Source organism: Rhinoraja longicauda, chromosome 1 (assembly GCF_053455715.1).
Source record: "Rhinoraja longicauda isolate Sanriku21f chromosome 1, sRhiLon1.1, whole genome shotgun sequence".
Classification (NCBI taxonomy): domain Eukaryota; kingdom Metazoa; phylum Chordata; class Chondrichthyes; order Rajiformes; family Arhynchobatidae; genus Rhinoraja; species Rhinoraja longicauda.
Genome location: NC_135953.1, coordinates 67,735,927 through 67,758,852, shown reverse-complemented (window position 1 = coordinate 67,758,852; position 22,926 = coordinate 67,735,927). Strand labels below are relative to the sequence as shown.

The window sequence follows — 22,926 nt, the reverse complement described above, 5'->3', positions numbered from 1 at the left end:
AACATTTGGAAACAATCAAAGCCTTTGATCACTAGCAAAACCTGTGACAGCGGCTTTGCTATTTGCCAAAGGTTTCTGTGGACAGGCTTCTGGACTGTCATGTGATGCCATTGTATTACATGAGATTTAGCAGGCATGCAGGCTTTACCATTGAAGATCTGGAATTGTTTCGGAGCAACATGATTATGGAGGGATCCGTGGTTTTGATGCTGCTGGCAGATCTTTTAGAATGTAGGCACAATGACTGCTTTCTAGACTTGTTTCAAGACATGACTTGTTTCTGTAGGTACAAGACATCTAAACAAGGAACATAGAACAGCACAGCACAGGAATGGGCCTTTTGGCCCAAAATGTTTGTGCCGAACACAATGTCAAGTTAAACTGATCTCTTCTGCATTTACATGATTCATATTCCTCTACTCCCTGGACTTCCATGTGCCGATCTAAAAGCCTGTTGAATGCCACTATCGCGTCTGCCTCCACCACCACCCCTGGCAGTGCATCCCAGGCCCGCACCACTATCTGTGTGAAAAAAACTTACCCTCCGCATCTCTTTTAAACTTGCCTCCATAGTTATGCTCTGTAGTATTGGACATTTGTACCCTGGGAAAAAGGTCTAACTATCTACCCATCTATGCCTCTCATAATTTTGTATACTTCTATCAAGTCCCTCCGATGTTCCAGAGAAAACAATCCAAGTCTATCCATCCTCTCCTTGTGTCTGAACCGTCTAATCCAGGCAGCGTTCAGGTAAACCTCCTCTGCACCCTCTCCAAAGCCTCCTCATCTTTCCTGTAATGGGGTGACCAGAACTGTATGCAATACTCCAAATGTGGCCTAACCGAAGTCCTATGGGAGCTGCATCATGACTTCCTGACCCTTGTGTTCCATGTCCCTAGCAATGAAGGCAAGTATACCATACACCTTCTTTACTACCCTATCTACTTGTGCTGCCACCTTCAGTAAACTATGAACTTGGACTCCAAGATGTCACTGCACACTTTAAGAATTTTGCTAATGTTGCAAAGACAGGCAGAGAGAACAGTGTTTAGTCTTTTTTTTCATGTTTATTACCAATTTTACAAAGTTTTATTAAAGTATCTTCCATGTCCTTTTTTGTTTCTAGATACAACTCTACTACAAGAACTTTCTCAGGGAAAAGTATCTGAACAGAAACTCAAATCACTGTCTCAAAAGCAAACTGCGGAGCTGATGCATGCTGTTAGATGTAAGCTGAAAGAAACATTTAGAAAGTGAAATGAGAATTAATCCCTCTGGGAGTAATATTTGTTTGCAATGGGGCATATTTCATTGGAGTCCTCTTCTCTGGACCATTATCTTTTAGTAGGGCTTAGATGACATCTTATGCTGAATTGGGAGTTTGACTTTGATAATCATTGAGAATCACTTAAGACTAACAACATTATAAAACCCAGTTTCAAAAATGGTTACTTTAAAAATATATATTTTTGCAAATTCGCACACAGGCTCTGACTCGAGGTTTCGGCTAGAGAGCTGAAAAAAGGGTAACGGCAGGTTGACATATGGTCTGTTTTTCCGTGTAATTCTTACTGGGATCTTTCGAATTTGTGAGATGGCAGGTAGCATAGTGCAATACTCCTGCAATAAAAGTAATGGGGATTTCCAGTTTGCCTGAGGACCACACCTGCAGTAAGTGCATTCAGCTGCAGCTCCTTACAGACCACCTTAGGGAACTGGAGCTGTAGCAGGATAACCTCAGGATTATCTAGGTGTGTGAGAGTGTCATAGATGGGAGTTACAGTGAGGTGGTCATGCTTAAGGTACAGGCAGGAAATAGATGAGTGACCACCAGGAAAAGGAGTGGGCAGAGAATGCAGGAATCCCCCGGGACCATTCCCCTCCATGCTCCTTTGGATACTGTTGTGGGGGAGGACCGATCAGGGAAGAGCTGTAGCAGTCCGATCTGCAGTGTCAGATTTGGCTCTGACGCAAAGCTGGGAAGGGAAAAGTCAGGCACAGCCATTGTAATAGGAGACTCATTAGTTCAGGGTACAGACCAGATACATCAGTGTGGAGATTACTGAAATGCAAGGGCAGTTTGAGATTAAGATGAAGATATTGGGGCTCTTGAAGAACATTAAGGTGGATAAATCTCCAGAATCTGATGGGATGTACTCCAGGTTATTGAGAGAGGCAAGAGAGGACATTGCAGGAGCCTTAATGAAGATCACTGCCTCTTTAGCCACATAGAGAGGATCCAGAGGACTGGAGATTGGCTAATGTGGTTCCTTTAAGAAGCGATGTAGAGAAAATTCTGGGACTTGTAGGCTGGTGATTGATGAGTGTAGGGTAGTGGATATTTTTACATGGATTTTAATTAAGCATTTGATAAAGTTCCCACGGTAGACAGATCCAGAAGATTAAGGTACATGAGTTTTAAAGTTATTTAGTCTTATAAATTCATTGATAAAAGACAGAGGGTTGTGTGGAAGGACTATATTCATGCTGGAGGCCTGTGAACAGTGAAGTTCTGCAGGGATTTGTGCTGGGACCTTTATGTTTGTGATATATATAAATGACTTGGATGTAAATATAAATGGGTTAGTTAGTAAGTTTGCAGATGACATCAAGATTGCTGGGGTTGCGGACTGTGAAAAAGGCTGTTAAGGTGTACGGATCCACGGATCTTGGGGGTATTAGTTACATGGAGAGATTGGACAGACTTGGATTATTTTCTCTGGAACACTGGAGGATTCGGAGAGACCTAATAGAAGAATATTAAAATGATGAGGCATTTATAGGGTAGACAGTCAGAACCTTTTTCCCAGGATTGAAAAATCAAATACTAGAGGGCATAGCTTTCAGGTGAGAGAGACAAAGTTGAAAGGAAATGTGTGGGGCAAATCTTTCACAGGGGGTGGTGAGTACCTGGAACGTTAGTGGTCCAACTGAGGCTTCCAGAAGAAATGATCTCCAATTAAATCTAATGAAGATTGGTCCCAGTTGCTTGTAATCTGTGTCAATAATTTGCCTGGGATGCAAAGCTAGATGGGATTATCATAAAATCGCGTGATAGGAGTAGAATTAGGCCATTCGGCCCATCAAGTCTACTTCGCCATTCAATCATGGCTGATCTATCTCTCTCTCTTAAACCCATTCTCCTGCCTTCTCCCCATAACCTCTGACACTCGTACTAATCAAGAATCTATCTATCTCTGCCTTAAATATATCCACTGACTTGGCCTCTATGGCTTTCTGTGGTGTTTTCCACAGATTCACCACCCTCTGACTAAAGAAATTCCTCCTCATTTTCCTAAACAAATGCCCCTTAATTCTGAGGCTCTAGTCCTAAACTCTCCCACTAGTGGAGATATCCTCTCCACATCCACTCTATCCAAGCCTTTCACTATTCTGAACGTCCACCCTCATTCTTCTAAACTCCAGCGAGTACAGGCCCAGTGCCGTCAAATGCTTATCATCCATTAACCTACTCATTCCTGGGATCATTCTTGTAAACCTCCTCTGGACCCTCTCCAGAGCCAGCACATCCTTCCTCAGATATGGTGCCCAAAATGGCTCACAATATTCCAAATGCAGCCTGACCAGTGCCTTATAGAGCCTTAGCATTACATCCCTGTTTTTGTATGCAAGCCCTCTCGAAATAAATGTTAGCATTGCATTATTGTTATAGAAAAGGATGCAATGACGGTTTCTGGGGATAGTGTGGCAATATTATGTGGGAAAATGTGATCTGTCCACTTTTGTGCTCAATATAGAAATACAAAGTTTTTAAACATGTTGACAGATTAGGTAACTTTGATGTTCAATGGAATCTGGTTGTTCTTGCACATACATCACTGACAGCAAAACAAAAGTGCACCAAGCTATTTGGAAGGCAAATGTAATGTTGATGTTCAGTTCCAGAAGATTTAAATGTTAAAGTAGAGTTGTTTTACTGCAATTATATGGAGCCTTGGTAAAACAGTGGAGTATTTTGTATAGTTTTGAACTAGATTAAATTCAAATTGCTTGGAGAACAAGTAAACTAGATCTGCATTCTCTTGGGTTCAGAAGAATAAAAGGAGAGCTCATTGAAATGTGAAAGTTTCTTACAAGGTTCAACATGTTGGATGCAGTAAAGATGCTTCCCCTGGCTGGGGATTCATGAACCAGCAGTCACAATCTCAGAGTATGGGGTAAAACAATTAGGACTGAGCCAAAGAAACAATTTTCTATGCAGTGGGCTGTGAATGTTTGGAATTCTCTACATTTGAATGTTGTGGAGGCTCAGTGACTAATGTCATTCAATACTGAGATTGATAGATTTTTGGATAATTAAGTGGATCTGAGGATTCCATGATCATATTGAATGGCGGTGCAGGCTCGAAGGGCCGAATGGCCTACTCCTGCACCTATTTTCTATGTTTCTATGATAGGGCAGGGAAGAGGATTCAGGTAGAAGGTCAGCCATAATCTTAATTTACAAAGCACACTCAAAGGGTCAAATGACCTACTTTTGCTTCTATATCTATCTTCATTCTTTCTCGTGTTCGTAATTAACTGTATTTGAACAACAGTGGATGTCTTACACAAAGGAAATTTGTGAACTTAAAAAAAAACATTAATCCAATGGGATTTAAACTGACAACCCTTCAGTTGCTGGCCCTTTACAGTGATCAATAGGGGGCGGCCCGGTGGCGCAGTGGTAGAGTTGCTGCCTTAGAGCGCCAGAGACCCACCCGGGTTTGATCCTGACTACGGATAATGTCTGTATGGAGTTTGTACATTCTCCGGTGATCTGGTTTCCTTCCAAATTGTAATAGAAAGTAACTTCATTTTTCGAGCATTAATTATATTTTTTCTTTTTGAACAAGAATTTAAATGTTTTGATTTATACCTGTTTGAGAAAAATGGGATTACTACACTAATATTAAAAACTGAATTTGTCCAAGTACCCAAAACATTTATTTCGTTTAGTTTAGAGATACAGCGCGGAAACAGGCCCTTTCGGCCCACCGGGTCTGCGCCGTCCAGCAATCCCCGCACATTAACACTATCCTACACCCACCAGGGACAATTTTTACATTTACCAAGCCAATTTACCCACAAACCTGTACGTCTTTGGAGTGTGGGAGGAAACCGACGATCTCAGAGAAAACCCACGCAGGTCACGGAGAGAACGTACAAACTCAGTACACACAGCACCCGCAGTCGGGATCGAACCCGAGTCTCCGGCGCTGCATTCGCTGTAAGGCAACAAATCTACCACTGCACCACCGCGCGCGCCATCATGCCGTTAATTTCTTATAGCTGTAATATCTAATACTTTGAAGGCATCGTAAACTTTTTATTGTACACCATTTTGAATGCCCATGTTTTGTGGCTGGAATTTCTGATAAGGCACACAGAGGTAATATAAGTGTCAAACTGCAGACTCTAAGTCGTTAATCATGGTGTTTGGAATCAGATTCTATGTTTGTGTTTTGTATGTATAAGCTGTTCCATTTTATCTTGTGTCAGTTCTTGATGGACGACAGTATTTGCTGTTTGTATAGTCTGCAGGAAGAAAACAGAAATTAGTTTTTTTGTTTTGTAATGTCATGCATTTAACATCCTTGTTATAGGCATGAATAACACAAAGGACCCTTAAGCAAAAAGAAAACATTCTGTTACTTTTACTTGATATGAATCTCACAGTACTAAATTTTGTCATTGGTTGCGCCTTGGCGACATCAATTCTACCATTTATATTTCACCTTTGCATCCATGCCTTTGAATTCTGGATGTTTCATGTGTGACATTTACATTTGCTCGGCATGTGACTTTTAGATCTTTCACTGATGTTCCTTTGTGTAGTTGATGTAAAACATATTGGCAATTAATTGCTATTTGTACAGAGATACTGTAACATTCCATATAATGAATTTAAGGCATATCGTGAATACAACAGCAATGGCTCTTGTATTCAGGAAACAGATTGACAACTTGACAAAATTGCACCAAGTGCAGCTTACATTTTTAACCTTTCCCCTGACTCTCAGTGTGAAGAAGGACTTCAACCCGAAATGTCACCTATTCCTTTTCTCCAGTAATGTGCCTGACCCATTGAGTTACGACAGCATTTGTGTCTATCTTCACTATGTATTCTTTGTCATTGATCAATTTAATTGATCGGTTCTAAATATAGCCTTAAAGATAATTTGTTTATTTGGGAATATTTTTACCAGGTGAGTAAGATATTAGATTGCATGGGATCCGAGGAGAGATAGCTGAATGAATAGAAAATTGGCTTCATGGAAGGAAGCAGAGGGTGATGATGGAAGTTGTTTTTTCAGACTGGATGCCTGCGACTAGTGGTGTGCCTCAGGGTTCAGTGCTGGGCCCATTGCTGTTTGTCATCTATATCAATGATTTGGTGAGAACGTACATGGCATGATTAGCAAATCTGCAGGTGACACAAATGTGGGTGGTGTTGAATATAGTCAAGATGGTTGTCAAAAATTGCAGTCGGATCTTGATTGACTGGGCGGGTGGGCTGAGGAATGGTTGATGGAATTTAAAACAGAGAAATGTGAGGTGTTCAATTTTGGGAGGTTTAATATTGACAGGACCTACACAGTGAATGGTGGGGGTTTAGGGAGTGATGTAGAGCAGAGGGATCTAGGAGTGCATGGAAAATAGGTGCAGGAGTAGGCCATTCGGTCCTTCGAGCCAGCACCGTCATTCAATATCATGGCTGATCGTCCAAAATCGAGGTTTCAAGGTCAGTTTATTGTCACAGGTACCAATTAAGGTACAGTGAAATTCAAATTACCCCGTTCCGGCTTTTTCCCCATATCCCTTGTACCGTGCAGGTACATAGTTTCTTGGTGTCACAGGTAAATTGGTTGGTCATAAAGTCAGCACATTGGCCTTCATCAGTCAGAGTATTGAGTAAAGAGGTTGGAAGGTCATGTTGTAGTTATATAAGATGCTGGGAAGGCCACATTTACAGTATTGTGTTCAGTTTTTGGGCACCATGTTATAAGAAAGATGTTGTCAAGCTAGAAAGGGTACAGAAAAGATTTACGAGGATGTTGCCAGGACTTGCGAGCCAGAGCTGTAGGGAGAGGTTGAGTAGAATAAGACTTTATTACTTGGAGTGCAGGAGGATAAGGGGTGATCTTCTCGAGTTGTACAAAATTATGAGAGGAATAGAGCACAGAGTTTCTTGTGCAGAGTAGGGGAATTGAGAACCAGAGGGCATAGGTTTAAGGTGAGGGAGGAAAGATTTAATAGGAACCTGTGGGATAACTTTTTTACACAAAGGGTTGTGGGAGTATGGAACGAGCTGCCGGAGGAGGTAGTTGAGGCAGGTACTATCGCAACATTTAAGAAGCATTTAGATAGGTACATAGGTGTAGAGGGATATGGGCCAAACACAGGCAGGTGGGACTAGTTGTGTAGATGGGGCATATTGGTCAGTGTGGGCAAGTTGGGCCGAGTGTCCCGTTTCCATGCCGTATGACTATGACTCTTTGATTTGACTGTTGGTTATCCTTTCTCCATATTAAGAGGAAATTTGGATCACGTTGCAATGAACTTCGTATAAATTACAATATACAAAAAAGTAATGACTTGACACCGTTATGCAAGACATAAAAAACATAGGTTAAAATAGGTTATGATTTTGGCAAATGAATGTGTTTTTATTACGTGAGACTAAGCATATGCATCTTTCAATAGTTCCCAAGGTCCAGGCCATTGTGTACTCTACATGCTCAGTTTACCCTGAGGAAAATGAAGAAGTAGTGAAACCAGTATTGGGTAGAAAACTAGAAGGAAGCAAAGTGCAACCTTACAGGTACATTAAACTTGAAATACCACTTGCATATTTATAAATAATAGCACAAGATTAAGTATTATGCTGTTACAAAAAACAATCTGTTCCTCGGTGGCTTAATTTGATTATTAGATTCCACATAGCATTTACAGTTTCTCAATAGTTTATTAAGATTTGAGAGACTTTCTTGGCATTCTATTTCATAAGGTATTTTGCACATTTCAAACATTTCTGAGAAATATTTGAAATGAGTCCCATTGCAATTTTAGTGCTTTCATGCAACTCTGTCCACCGCATGTTTCATAACATATAAACGGGCCTTATGATGTGTGGACGTGTGACCAATCAGACACTGGTATTGGTTTATAATTGTCATGTGTACCAAGATAAAGTATAAAGCAATCATACCATGGATGAGTATTTTAGGGAGTGCAAAGAAGAACACAGTGTAGAATATCGCATTATCTTTAGAGAAAAGTGCAAATTAAAAATAAGTGCAGGGCCGCAGCAAAGTGGATTGGAAGATCGGGAATACATCCCTAGCATATGAGAGGTCCATTCAAGAGTCTGGTAAAGGTTATGATAAAGCTGTTCTTGAATCTGGTGGTTTTGCTTTCAAGCTTTTGTTAACCTGCCTGATGTGAGTGGGAGAAGAGAGAATGAGTGTGAAGTCCTTAGTTATGTGGGCTGCTTTCCTGAGGCAGCATGAAGTATGGATGGAGTCAATGGGTGGGGGGTTTGATGGTTGCACTATCACTGTGTGAAACTTGATAACATTCATTTGTAGATGGGACTGACATTGAAAAAAATTACCTAACATCCACTTCACGAGTTCTTACAGGTTTCATTTGAAGTTGATCTGTTAGGTTCATATTACCATTTTTTTGTGTTTCAAGCAGATTCAGTATGTGTGTGCTGTCATAACACGGGTTTCAACTTTACTTATTTTTACTCCTTGCAGGCTGAGTGCTCCTGTTATACCATTGTGTTGTCCAGCAGAAATAACTTGTGCTTCAGATAAATTCCTGAAGATTGAACCATCAGAACAAGTCAATGGCTGTTTTATTGCTGTCTTAACTCGAGAGGTGGGTGACATGTATTTTGTTAAATCTCCTTGTCCATTTATCTAAACTGAAATTCCAGTTCAAAGACAGTACACCAGTTAAATATTGGCAAGAATGGGAATTGTTGAGTTTAGGATTTAAGCAGCTTTGTGAGTACAACATTCATGCAACAAGAAGAAAGTCATGGTGATCCTTCACAGATCAGTAGTTAAGTCACAGTAGAGTGTTGGTGGGTGTGGGGGTGGCACGGTGGATAATGGATGTTGCACGGATTACAAAGGCTTACAGAGAAAGTAGAAGTTGATGAGGGTCTCAACCCAAAATGTCACCTATCCATGTCCTTCAGAGATGCTGACTGACCTGCTGAATTACTCCAGCACTTTGTGTCCATTTGTTTAGTAAATGTGGCACCTGGCCTCAATGGGAGGCATTATAGTTTTTACAATTGGATATTGTAGTGGTTTTTACAATTGGATATTGTAGCCATAAATTTTCCAATCCCCTTGAACAGAGAGATCTCAAAATAAGGGGGCAGACATTCAGGCAAAGGAGCTATTTCTTCACCTAGCCATCAGTCATTTATGAAGACTCCCTGTCTATTGAAGACCGAGACTAATGACATTTTGGATACTGAATTAAGGGATATTAGGTGAGTGCAGAAAAGTAACAAGAGGGTCAGCGACAATCTTATTGAATGATGGAACAAATCTGAATTGCCATTCCACCTATTCTTTTATTTCTTGCATGGTTATGCAAAAATTCATTGTAAATTCAAATTTTTGTTACACATGATTTTTTTGAGCACCTTTCAAAATGCCAATATTATATTAGTCGTAGTAATACAGCAAGGAACAAACCCTTCAGCCCAACTTGCTTGTGCCGGCCAAGGTGCCTATATGAACTATTTCCCTTTGCCTGTATCTGGCCTGGTCCATATCCCTCCAAGCCATGGCAATCCACGAACCTGCATGTACCTGCATGTACCCTCGTCTACCACTTTCTCCAGCAGCTTCTTACACATACTCACCAATTACTGTGCGAAGAAGTTGCCTTTCAGGTCCCCTTTAAATCTTTCCCCACCTGCCCGAAGTCTACCCGTTCTAGTTTTGGACTCTCCTATCCTGTGGAAAAGGCTATTTCCTTATCTACGCACCTCATGATCTAAAATATGACTACTGGCACATAATTAATTTCCCTTAATTAACCTGCAGCATCCCACTATGGCAACAGTAGATTTTGTGTGCAGACACAACCAAATACATCACACTGTGTAACCAGGCTGACATTCTGGCCTGAGCCTCTGTTTCTTGGCATTTCATTATCTTGTCAGTACTGTATTCAGTAAATTAGATATTTTTAAGACCGAGATTTCAGGAGTCAGAGCTATGTAATTATAAATATTTTACTGTTGTGGCTCTCTGTAGGAAGGACTTAGCTAAGGGATGGTCGTTTCTGTGCCTATTTTGTCCGGACAATACATAGTTTAAAAATCAGCTCACTACATGGGATGATATATTGTGACAAATATACATGTCCAAATCATTAGCACAGGCAGAGAACTTTCAGACATTACTGTCTGCATTCTGTAGATGGTGGAAGAAAATAGTGGAAAAACAGCAGATCTGGCAGCAATTAGAGATAAACTGAGTTAACGTTTCTTCAGATGAAAGGTCATCTGCCTGAAATGGAAACTATATTTCTCTCAACAGATGTTGCCTGATCTTCTGAGGATATACAACATTTTCTGTTTTTTATTGGAGTTGGATATTTTTACTCTGTAATTATGGTATATGTCAGGTGATTGCTGGTTTAATTCCATTCTAGATACCTCAGCACAAAACTCTAAAGCAATGCTTCAATGCTGTATGGTGAGAGTAAGGAACTGCAGATATTGGTTTATACCAAATATTGACACAAAGTGCTGGAGTAATTCGGCAGATCAGCATCATCCTTGGAGAAAAAGGGATGGGTGACGTTTCAGGTGGGACCCCTTTCCAGACTGCTTCCGATGTGACGATTCCAATCTGAAGAAGGGTCCCCACCCCACCCATCCTTTTTCTCCAGAGATGCTGCCTGTCCTGCTGAGATATTCCATCACTTTGTGACTATCCTTGGGATTTAATATTGAATTCAACCATGAGACAACCAGCTTTTTCCACTTGTGTCAGAATTGGTCAGTTTAGATGCATTACAATGGAGAAACATTAATTTAGGATTTTCTCTTTCCACACTTTGCCTGGTTCGCTGAGTATTTGCAGCTTTCTCTTTTTTTAACTTTCAATCACTGACAGCATCTCAAGGTTTTGCCGGATATTTTTTTTAACTAGTTTCATTCATCCTCTGAGATCAGCTATAATTAATTAGTATTCATTTCCCCCTCATTAAACAGCACAAAAATAATTTTCAGCTAGACAACTGTGGCATTTTCCCTGTCACAGACATTCCATGTACTCTCCTATCCCCTGCCCGACTTGGTGCCTAAGCCAAGTGACACACTGAGTGCTAGTCCTAGAAGCAGATCTGCAATCATTCATTACAATCGCTCCACTCTTTTAAACCTCTACTCCAACAGCAGCATCTCTTATTTTATCTTGCACTAAATGTGATTCCCTTTATCCTGCATCTACACTGCGGGTGAATTGATTGTAATCATGCATAGTCTTTCCGCTGACTGGATAGCACGCAACAAAAAACATGTGTACATTGGTACACATGACTATAAACTAAAACATGTTTCTTTTCTTACTTTCCAAGTTGTCATAAAGATCTGAAATATCAATTCTGATGTTTTTTTCTCACAGATGGTATCTGACCTGCTGAGAATCTCCAGAGTTTTTCTTTTTTTCATTTCAGATCTGCAGCACCTGCAGTTTTTTGAAATATTTGCAAGGCTAGCGAATAACTACCTCAGTAGGTAGACGGGCAACAGCAACATGTAACTCTGGTGAACAGAAGGTTACAAGTAACACATCCAAACATTGTCTGGTTCTATCTTATTGTTTATTCAAAAACATTGAGGCAAATAATGCTTTGAAAAAGTTCGGTACTTTCACATTTTTTTTTTATTATTCATTCATAACACATCAGTAAATATGTTCTTGTTTCTTTTAGTCGCTCTGGTAGGGTAATGGTGGGTTTGCTGTTTTTCTCCATTGCAATGTTTATCCCTAATGTGTTTCTACAAAGATGTTTGGTTTCAAAATTCCAGATTTTTATCTCAGAGATAACAGATAAACAAGACTACATTTGTGTGTAATGTATGTTGATGATAGTGTTTTCCAAGTCCTTTGTTTCCAGGGTGAAAGAAAATTTGCCAGAAACTAATTTGATCATTAGTTCTAATGTATGTAATTTTCTTAATTCAAAGCGAGACCCATCAGGTTCAGTGTCAGTAAAGGATGTTTTGGCTCGAGCAGCAGCAAAGGGGTTACTGGATGGAGTTGAAACAATCAAAACTCGAAAAAAGGAAGAAAAACGAAAGAAAAGCAAAATCTCTACACCAAAACTTGGGTCTTTCAGTGGAACCCAGTCAAAGATCACTGAATTCTTAAATGAACAGAAATCTGTTACAGTGAATACAATTTCCTCTGGGTTCCAGACATTAACCGGAACTACATCCAGTAGAACTGGATCGAGTACCAAGTTACCCCAGAGAATATCCATTCCTGCATTACCTAATAAAATAAAAAGAAATATTAGTAATGTATCGATAGGAAAGTTAGCAAGTAGAAAAACGAGCTCATCTGGATCAAAACAAGAGTTGAAGTTGGTGCTAAAGCCTGTTGAGATGTTGCTTCCTCCAGTCACAATACGATATCTCAGTACACCTCGGGTCCCAAGCAATGGTTACAATCAGCCTTATCTCTTCCAATACCATGGACTATCTACTCATCCGCCATTTCCCTATTCACGCAACACATTTGTAACTTCACTTGGTGTGAAAAAGCAACGAGATCAAGGTATGTTCATCCCTCGCAGGCAGCCACGCCCTTGGCTCTAAGGTAAAAGATGAACTGTAGGTAAAATTTGATTGGCATCTTTAATGCATACTGGTTTGGATATATAATATACATGATTTTAACATGTTATGTTGGGTAAACATATTTAAACATTGTACTGACTTTAATTCCAATACTGGGCAAATAGCAATCTATGGGTTCATTAATGGTTAAAAAAAGTCAAAGTAGTGAATAATCATACAAAATTTAAGAATGCACCATTACCTTTGCATTTCTGTTGAAATTTCCCAAGATAAAATACTCATGAACAATAACATCAGTTAAATCACTAGCTAAAATGTATTTTACAAAACCCAGAATTAACTATTTGAAAATGTTCTTATATAAGCACATGTTCTCATTCTAATTATAAATATAACTTAATTTCAGGAATGTAAATACTATGGTTGACCAAACCAGTTAGTAAAATCATTGTGACTTGTCTCTGTAAGATCCATTCAAGTCAAAATCTCACAATCTTTCTCTTCTGTCATTTGAAGATAAAGTTTTAACAACTGAGCATCCAAACAAGGGAGAATATATAGCTCTACTACTCCTTGAAATGGTAGGGGGAAATAAATATAGGTGGAATAAAAATATTTGTAAAAGCAAAATATTGTTTGGAAGAAGTTTCCTTAACCTTCCCCCTGAAATAATTAGCCAGATTAGAAGGAGATTGGTAATCTTAAATCTATGACCAAGTGGCACGGATTAGTATTGTTTCACCTGCTATCTGTGGAACCTACATAACATTAGTTATGGAGTTAACCAAACATTTTAAAGAATCATGTTCTTTCTAAATAAAGGAGAATGTGTAGTTACTTCTTGGATAAGACTGGGTGCAGTATAGTTTGAGTTCTACAACAGTAACACAAGTTTTAATGATTCGTTTTGCTGCTTTCATCCCATTTTCAAATTGATGTCTGGGAAAGGATGGTAGGGGGACATATAATCATTGCTCAACAGCAGCTGTCAATGTGGTAAATAGTCTTATAGCAATGACTGAAAGTTACCCATTGGCTTAATACATCAATTCTAAGGCCACAGTGCAGATGTGCAGAAAGCACATGGGGGCTGGTGCAGGCATTGGGCTATGTGCAATGTAGCCCAATGCCTGTGCTGCTTCCAAGTCCATATCAGAAATGAAGAAAATTGAAGTATTCGACGGGTCATGTAGCATCTTTGGCAATAGAGAGGTAAGCTTGAGAATTTTGTTTCTCTATTAAAGATGCTAACTGATCTGAGTATTTCCTCTTTTCTGCTTTTACTCTTACCCCAATATATTTAATATCTAAACCCCAGCTCGACATCTTTGCTGAATAATATCTAAACAAACACTCAAGTGAGTTAGTCTGTCAGATTCATAGTTTGTAGCTTGCACATCTGAAGAGAGGTTCTTTCGCCAAATTAAATAATATCAAGGACCCTTCCTTATTAAAATATAAATCAGCTTTACTTGGGGTAAAGAATTCTCACTGCCATAACCATAAAGAAAAAAAGTAGCTATTTCCCTTGTACATTTTCTTCATTTCCCTTTATCCACCTCTGCATCTCAATTTCTAGGGTCACGATGTGATTGGTTTGCTGGGCATCAATTAGGTAATAGCTGACCAAAAGCTAAAGTTTGAGGTTTGTAAGGTCTGTTTGTTTGAGTTCCTTAGGTAAGCAGTAGACCAATAATATGTTTGGTTCTACAATGAGAAAACTTCAATTTTTTAATGTCTGTATTTGAATTTATGATAAATTTTTCACGTTGTTTGGGACTGACAATTAACCTACAGGCTTGCTGGTCTTTTAATGAAAATTAATTTGTATCCCTTGTCACTTCCCCTGTTGTGTTTTAAATGTTCATAAACACCTCCTACAAGAGAAAAAAAAAACATTAAAAGTATTACAAGTAATGAAACCATACGAGTATTTAATGTTTGGAACCCAAGCTTAAAAAAGCCTGTTCCTTTTGAAAGAAATTAAAGCTTTCAAAGTAAAAGCTTTAACTGTTTTCAAAAAAATGTTTAGTTAGGAGAAAATAGGTAACCTGCAGATGATGCATTAACTTGTATGATTCAGCCCGAGCTTGATCAACATGTCACATTTTATTAGCTGGCATGTTTGACCACCTGAGATATGTGGAATAAACCCAATCAAGAATATTGTAATATTTGTTAAATTCTCACAGCTATTTGCAAGTCGGTTCAACATGTAAACATACTTATAAACATTTCTGTTTTGATAATGGTAAGCATTTAACTTGAAAATATATCAATCAAATTACAATAAAGATAAAAATATTATTAGGTTAGTCCTGAACAACAAGATAAACGAGGAGCTTCAAGAGGGTACAAGAAAACAGATTGAGGCAGGAGATAATGCTGTTTATTTGCAAAAATATTTTAAAATTGCTGATGAAATGCCACTTTCTTCTTAATATATTCCTTTCCTATCTAAATGCCTGTAATGTCATTAAATTAAAATTCTATTACACATTTCTATCTTCAAATTACAATCAGTTGTGTTATCAAAGATAGCTGGAGAAATAAAAATGTTCCAGCCAACTGATTTTGCACTTGCAGTTATAAAACTGTCATGGGAATAATGAGAAACAATTCTTTGAGAGCCATTGAAAGGTTTTTAAGTGGTTGAATATCTATTATTCACGTGTTCTTATTTCAAGACTTGAAGATTTCTATATGCTGAAAATAGTATGCATCATAGCAGAGCAATTGTACCAGACGTGTAAAGCAGAATTCTATTTTTTAAATATACAGTTGTATTATTAGGGTTTAAGTTAAGTTTGATTTGATTATAGTATGGTACGGCAGCTCTAGTTTGAAAGAACTGCACCTAGAATTGGCATTTGTGTACTTCTGACAGACGGACTATAAATTTTCATTTTATTATTTAAAATGTTGCCCCAGGCCTTTTTTACCCCAGGTATTAAATACATTAATTTGATTACACTTCAGATATAACTTTATGTTCTATGGCAGTAAATGTTCTTTCACAGCAAATTCTTAAAAGAACAGTGAGAGGGGTGGATTATCTTTTAATGCTATCTTTTCCAAGACAAGCCTTATTGGCGATCAATTGTAATCACTTTAATGCTGAAAACTAAGCTTTTGCCAAAGATCTGAGAAATAAAATCACTCTTTTCTCTGCAAAGAAACTGATTCACGTGCAATCGAGTGCACACAATAAATAGAATTCTGCCTACATTCTCTTCAATACATTTTGATTGTTAAATCTTTTATTGTATTGTGATTTGGATAGGTTTGAACTTGTTTTCTTTGTATGCAGTATTACATTTTCAATTAAAATTGTAACAAACGCACACTTTTGTACTAATTTCTAAATAAGTTTTAAACGATTTTACTTTGACAAATGAATCGTCTCACATTATTTAATTGAAAGTGAAATTTATGACTTTTAGGTATCAGAAGCACTCCTGGAAGCATGAAGTGGCATGGCTTTAAAGAAGAATGTTCTATGTGTTCACAGGCATATTCCACTTGAAGGCTGGATGTTCTCTGTGCAAATTAAAAGATTGGGCTGCAGAACTTTCTGTATGATCACCATATTTTCAAGCACTGAGCCTGTACAATATAGAATATGGCAATAGAGAAAGACCTAAAGAGGCAGATTTGTTTTTCATCCATTTTCATATTGAAATGAATGAAAATGACAAGAGATGTCTATTTCCCACCATGGTCCAATTGTATATGTAGGAGATGGAAAGGGCAGAGTAGATTTAAAGGTAGTAACAATAGCTTTGGCAGTAGTTGAAGGATAACTGCTTCAAACTAGAAACTAGTTCTTGGAATGGAAGCTTTCCAGAAGTCAATTCCACGCACTTGCAGTACTAATGCAGAATGGTTTTGCACAGAACAAAATATGGAAATTTACACCCATTATTTTCTACTGCTAATTGCTTAAATAAGGACTGTTTCAATCTTTATTCACAATAAATTCATGGCAAGCTTTTCAGCCTGCAAAGTGCATACTCAAGCTCTAAACCAAAAGCCCAGTTTTATTGTTAAGCAATGTTTTTTTCTGATTGTAAGTTTACTGCCAATAGAAAGTTAATACTCCAATGCGATGAAAATTAGATTTCTGAACATCTTAAACAACTTTATGTATTACTGACTATCCTTTTGGTTTTATACAGACCTCCCAACATTAGATTTTACAAATTCATAATTTTGATGTCTAAAATTCAGAATTTTACACATCAAAATTCATAATATGGCACGTAATGCAACTTTTCAGCAAAAGAAAGTATGTATGCCAAATGCGCATAAGCGTTGTTTTACATTCATGTGTGAAAAATGACTTATTTCCAACAGTCTGTAGTTCTTGGACTACATGTACAATGTCAGGCCAATAATGAGTATATTCTGCTATTTATAGAAAGGTTATTGAACAGAGATACTTTTTGCATTCTAAGCGATTCGGTGCATCATCCCCTAGATTTTGATAGCCATTGAAATGTTTGAATGGTTTTCTTGCTGAAAAGTTCAGATCCCTTTCAGATTTGTAATTTTGTTATGAACTAGGCTTTCAAAATTTCCAGCTTGTTACTGTTAAAAAAAATCGCACATTACTATGTAAAATGACATGGTCCTTAAAGTGAATAGTACTTACATTGTTATTTCTATTTTTCCAGAAATTATTTTGCTTCATTATAAAAGTAGGTGCAGAAATACAAGACATCTGAGCCATGAACGAAATCTGTTAACATGAGGACTGTCTTCTTTGTAATTTGTTTGCAAAATCAGAGGCAGAAGTTATATATTTTGTATATGTAGTTTATTCTCACAATGGATTACATTTACAGGTGTAAAATCGGTAGGAAGCAGAATAGAACAGCTATTATACTGTAAATCAGCTGCTTAAAAGCCTAATATACAGCTCTACGTCTTCCATAACAATAAATGTACATAGTTATGAGGAGTAAAATAAAAGATAAAACATCAGGCTTCAGTGGCTTCTGAGCTGCGCACTCAGGCTTATACCAATGTTACATTTAATATAGTCAAACGGTTTGGAGGGCTGCTGATATCAAAGCTAAATCCACAATTTCAGCAGCGGTTGGAATGTAGAACGCAAGTCACTCCAACAAGCACTTCTAAATGAAGAGAAAGACAACCATATGTTGCACTTGGCTCTGCACTGTGCACCAACATTGTATCATAAAGAGGAGCCATGGCTCGTGAGCCAGCCACCTCCTCACCGCAGGCAGGCTGGATTTCTAAGGGGAGTCCATCCTCTGACTGACATATAAGACAACCTGTTCTGCATTTTACTTAAGTCAGTTAATGCGCAACAGGAAATAAAAGTCCAACTGATCATGGTTCAAAAACTCAGTCATTCTCTGTACATACAAACAATTAAGTAGCCTTTGTTGCTGCCACTGAGCACATTGTAACTTTGTGAAGAACATGTGTACTCTGGTCCAAGGCTGACTGCCAGCACAGCACGCTGGTAACTGGCACTACACACATTAATTAAAATAAAATAGTACCATGGGTATAATCAAAAAACTGCAGAAGCTGGAACTCTGATACTTTCAAATTGAAACATCAACTGTTTCTCTTTCCACTGATGCTGTCTGACCTATTGAATGTTTCCAGCATTTTTTGTCTATGATAGTACCATATGCATATTGCAAATTCCCCCAATGCAATTTTAAGAAAGAATCACAATATTTAGCAATCATATCTTTGGAACACAATCGTCTTGCACTCTTAACCCCGCAATAAATGCTTTTAGGAAGAGAAAACAGGCCACAAAAATACAACTGTACAAACTTGATTCTCTGATCGGTATTCCTGGTTATAAGAACTAGATAATAGAATTGCCTTTTCAGGGTTTATTTAATTTGCTACTTTCCTGAATAAAATATTAGAAGTCAAAGGGCAAGTTACATAATTAGCGGCTCCCAGCCATTCTGCGCGAGTTATTAAAACTGGACAGCCATCCACAGAATCCATGATTACATTCCACATTCACCTGGGATCAACGGCAAAGCTTATGTGTGGTGAGACAGGCACAAATACCAAATAATGATTATCAGATAATATACATTGGGATAACCAAAATAATTTCTGAAGCTGCTAAGTGCCTATATTATGGCACTAAAAGTTAAAAAAAATACCAGTTAACACATAATTAAAACAGGTAGGAGGGTCGAGAATCACTACGGGAAATATCAGTGGCAACCTATCTGATCATTTCCCAGTGTTTACTTCAAGACCCACAATTGTTATAAACCAAATCATCTTCAAGCTGGCTTTGTTCCTGTATCACAACAGTACTTTGGCTCACTATAATGAATGAATACAAAAACTGATCTTTAATAACCTTTGTGTCAGTCTACAGTATTTAGAGATATTAATTAAGTGCTAGCTACACTGTGAAAACCTACAATAGAACATAATACAACATAATTAGCAAAGTTCAATATAAAATACAATAAATAAAATAAAAATATTTTCAGTAATATATTTTTTGAAAGATCACTTGCTGTCTTGCTTACAATGGCTATATAGCATGCAAAGCAGTAATGCAGCAATTTTGCTAGAAAGTCACTGCTTATAATGGATGCATAGATAATGTCTATAATCTAGATACAACAGCTAGTCTACTTGTTAAAAAAATAAAAAATAAGTACTAATATTTCTCTACAAGTTTTACCTCCTATAGCAACAGAAGAAACAATAAAAGAAATGGCTTTGTTACAGTAATTTTACCAAATTGACAGAAAGATTACTTCCAAATACAGAACGTTTGGTCAAATGCAATCTGCATTTTTAACACAGTTGTGTTTTCTGCAATATCTAATTTAAGTACAAAAGCTCTACCTACATTTTTTTTCTGATCGCCAATGTTACATACAACATCCTTCTACAAACTGCAGCTTCTATCTATGAACTGGCAGCTTGCAGACATTTTGATTTAAGCAATTACAACTGCACTTGCAGTATCTCCTTCCTCCCAAGGACAACAATGCAAACTAGATTTCAAAAGAGAGCTTACAATTTGAATTTGTTTTTCTGAACAACTGGAGATGAGCAAAAACATTTACATTTTGTTCAATTTAGCGTGAAATAAAAAAAAGTTATACATCAGTGTTAACTCATTTTGAAGCTAGCAAATTTTTTTGATACAGTTAAAATAGGAAGTAAGACTGGGATTTCTTGAAAAGCGTTAGCTACAGATAATACACTACTAACACCCACCACCATTCTGTGAGGTAAATTGATCTGAAAGTAAAATCTGTTTAGTAGCTCTTTGGGTTTACTGGTCACTCACGAATTGTGCACGTGCTCACAGTCACAGATAAGAAATCTTCATCCCTACGGTTACTACTGCCATTAATTTCTACATTAGCACCACTCACATTGAATTGGATGTTGCATTGTTAGCAATTTTCATCTCAGGTGAAACCTATTTGCCCCCTGATCTGACTCATGTACCTTCTATTCCTTAGGAGAATTACATAAATTTGTTACTTTTCGTTGTACTATGTAATTCTATTATTCATTCAGTCTTTAATTCACATCCAAATTCCATTGGTGAAGTGAAACAATTGAATTGCATTTTTGTAACAACAGTTGGTTTACAACTGAAAACTTTGCAAGGAATTCAACTCAATTCACACGATGACAAAAAAAACTCCACTCAAATGTTTAGAATTATTTTGTTTAAAGCATTTAGCAGTTCAGGTCAGTCTGGCCGTTCAGTACAAATAAAATGTGATGATTTCAAGTTTCCCTGTTCTGTGATCTGTGAAATAGTCTCTCCACTTTATTCCTTCCCTATTACCTCTCTTATTCTTGACATCCCGCTGCTACTACTGGCATCTAGTCTATACAGTACAGCTGGGATAGATAAATGTGGTATTTAATAAATGGAACATGTCCATTCCACAGTGGGCTGGAATATCCCAGGTATTCTTGGCATATTTCTGAATATGACATAAGGCAATAATGCAGAATTCATCAATGAATGGCCCAACCACTAACTAAAATGTTCAATTATCAAAAATGTAATATTTTAAATAAAGCTGATACTGAATAAAAATAAACCATTAGGAAAATAAAAATACTTAACAATATAGGTTTATGGCTAATTTTTCCTCTAGTTTCCAGGGAAAATTTATATCACGGCAAGAACAATGATTATGAAATGAGCATATTAATGCTGACTAAACAGGTAAACTATACATCCCTGTTTCAACATTGGTCTAATTTGATTTAGTTTGTACTTCTTCCACAAACAGAAAAATCACAGGGAATCACCGTTGCTCACCTTATTAGGTACACGCGGTAACACAATTGCATTGGCCAACAGGTTTCTACAGACTGAAAAGAAAGAGTTCTATTATAGACCATACACCACAATGTTACACCAGTGACAGTGACAGAAAAAGTGCACTAGTAAATACTTTTGGTGTAATGTTGGTTGTGTGAATTCCAGCTTTTGTAATCAGTGAGACAAACTGGGAACCACTTAATCCAGGGTTTACAGAAATTCCAGACACCTTCCATCAATTAATTAACTCAAATGCTGTTAGCAGAAAGTTATTCATGCGCCTCTCAATACGATGCCATGATAAGGAATGAAATAACATGCTTACATTAAATCTGACAATAAATAATATATGTTGAAGAGGATCAGCATATATAACTCGAAGGCCCAACATCTGCATGGATCATATGTTATGTCAGTCATTACTAGACTCTGGTGTCTAAAAGCATCTATCTAGATTCTCTTCATGGTGATTCAGATACTGGCCGCTTTTGTTTCAAAGTGTCAATGAGGGATAAAACTCCACGTTTTACACTGGTTGTGACACGCCTTGTCATAGAGTCTGTTGGAGGACCAGTAGGATACATCCTTGGGGGAGGTGGTCTGGCTACTAAGCACTTCTGGTACCGAAGCTGCAAGTCAGACACAAAATCCAATTAGTTGCAGTTAACAACTTCAGATAATCAATCAAGTGAAATAAAGATCAGACTAAATTGCTTTACAACCATTAATTAATTTTTGAAAAAAATATTTATTTGTCCTTATAATATTTTTCGATTGAAAGTCTTAAGTTTTAATACAAAGGTTTTAAGAAACTTACCACATATTCATTTTTTGTGTGCAATTATGCAGAAATTAAAAAGTATTAGGTGGCTTCACAGGTTTAAAGGTGGATAAATGTTCATGACTGGATGAAATGTATTCCAGGCTGCTCTGGGAAGCAAGAGAGGAGATTGCTGGGGCCCAGAGAGAGATCTTTCAAATATGTTCACTGGTCACAGGTTGCAGATTTACTCAAGGTCAGCAAATAAGATACTCTTAATTCAAGAATGGCAACAGGGATAAGCCAGATAATTGCAGAAACACAAGTCAAAGATAATTACAGAGATTTTGTTAGGGGGAGATAATGTCGACACAACTTAAATTTTTAGAAGAGATAACAAAAAGAATCGATGTGAGCAGTGTGGTTGGTGTAGATTACATGGACTTTACATAGAATATAGGTGGAGGAGGAGGGCATTTGGCGTCTATTTATTGAGGCATTTGATGAAGTCCTGCTCATGGCTGACTGGTATAATCATGATCATAAGTGATAGAAGCAGAATTAGGCCATTCAGCCCATCAAGTCTACTCCGCCATTCAATCATGGCTGATCTATCTCTCCCTCCCAACCCCATTTTCCTGCCTTCTCCCATAACCCCTGACACCCGTACTAATCAAGAATATCTATCTCTGCTGTAAAAATATCCATTGACTTGGCCTCCATAGCCTTCTGTGGCAAAGATTTCCACAGATTCACCACACTCAGACTAAAGAAACCCTTCCTCATCTCCTTCCTAAAGGAACGTCCTTTACGTCTGAGGCTATGACCTTTGGTCCTAGACTCTCCCACTAGCGGAAACATCCTCTCCACATTCACTCTATCCAAGCCTTTCACTATTAGGTACGTTTCAATGAGGTCCCCCCTACTAAACTCCAGCAAGTACAGGCCCGGGGACGTCAAACGCTCATCATATCTTAACCCACTCATTTC

The 22,926-nt window shown here is 37.9% G+C and overlaps 2 protein-coding genes across 9 annotated transcripts in view; one reads left to right on the top strand and one right to left on the bottom strand.

Moving 5' to 3' along the window:
- LOC144593636 (putative methyltransferase NSUN7) overlaps window positions 1–16,382 on the top strand; it is a 54,249-nt gene extending 37,867 nt beyond the window's left edge. Inside the window, exons 9-13 of the mRNA XM_078399512.1 lie at window positions 1,127–1,228; window positions 7,708–7,825; window positions 8,766–8,889; window positions 12,236–12,827; window positions 16,294–16,382. Of these exons, the coding sequence (XP_078255638.1) occupies window positions 1,127–1,228; window positions 7,708–7,825; window positions 8,766–8,889; window positions 12,236–12,827; window positions 16,294–16,376 (1,019 nt within the window). The 3' untranslated portion in view covers window positions 16,377–16,382. The remainder of the gene's footprint in view (window positions 1–1,126; window positions 1,229–7,707; window positions 7,826–8,765; window positions 8,890–12,235; window positions 12,828–16,293) is intronic.
- A 1,283-nt stretch (window positions 16,383–17,665) lies between these two features.
- Window positions 17,666–22,926, bottom strand: part of LOC144593604 (amyloid beta precursor protein binding family B member 2-like) — a 237,382-nt gene continuing 232,121 nt past the window's right edge. For all 8 annotated transcript variants that reach the window (XM_078399472.1, XM_078399444.1, XM_078399435.1 and 5 more), the window contains exon 16: window positions 17,666–21,805. In XM_078399472.1, the coding sequence (XP_078255598.1) occupies window positions 21,638–21,805 (168 nt within the window). In that variant the 3' untranslated portion in view covers window positions 17,666–21,637. The remainder of the gene's footprint in view (window positions 21,806–22,926) is intronic.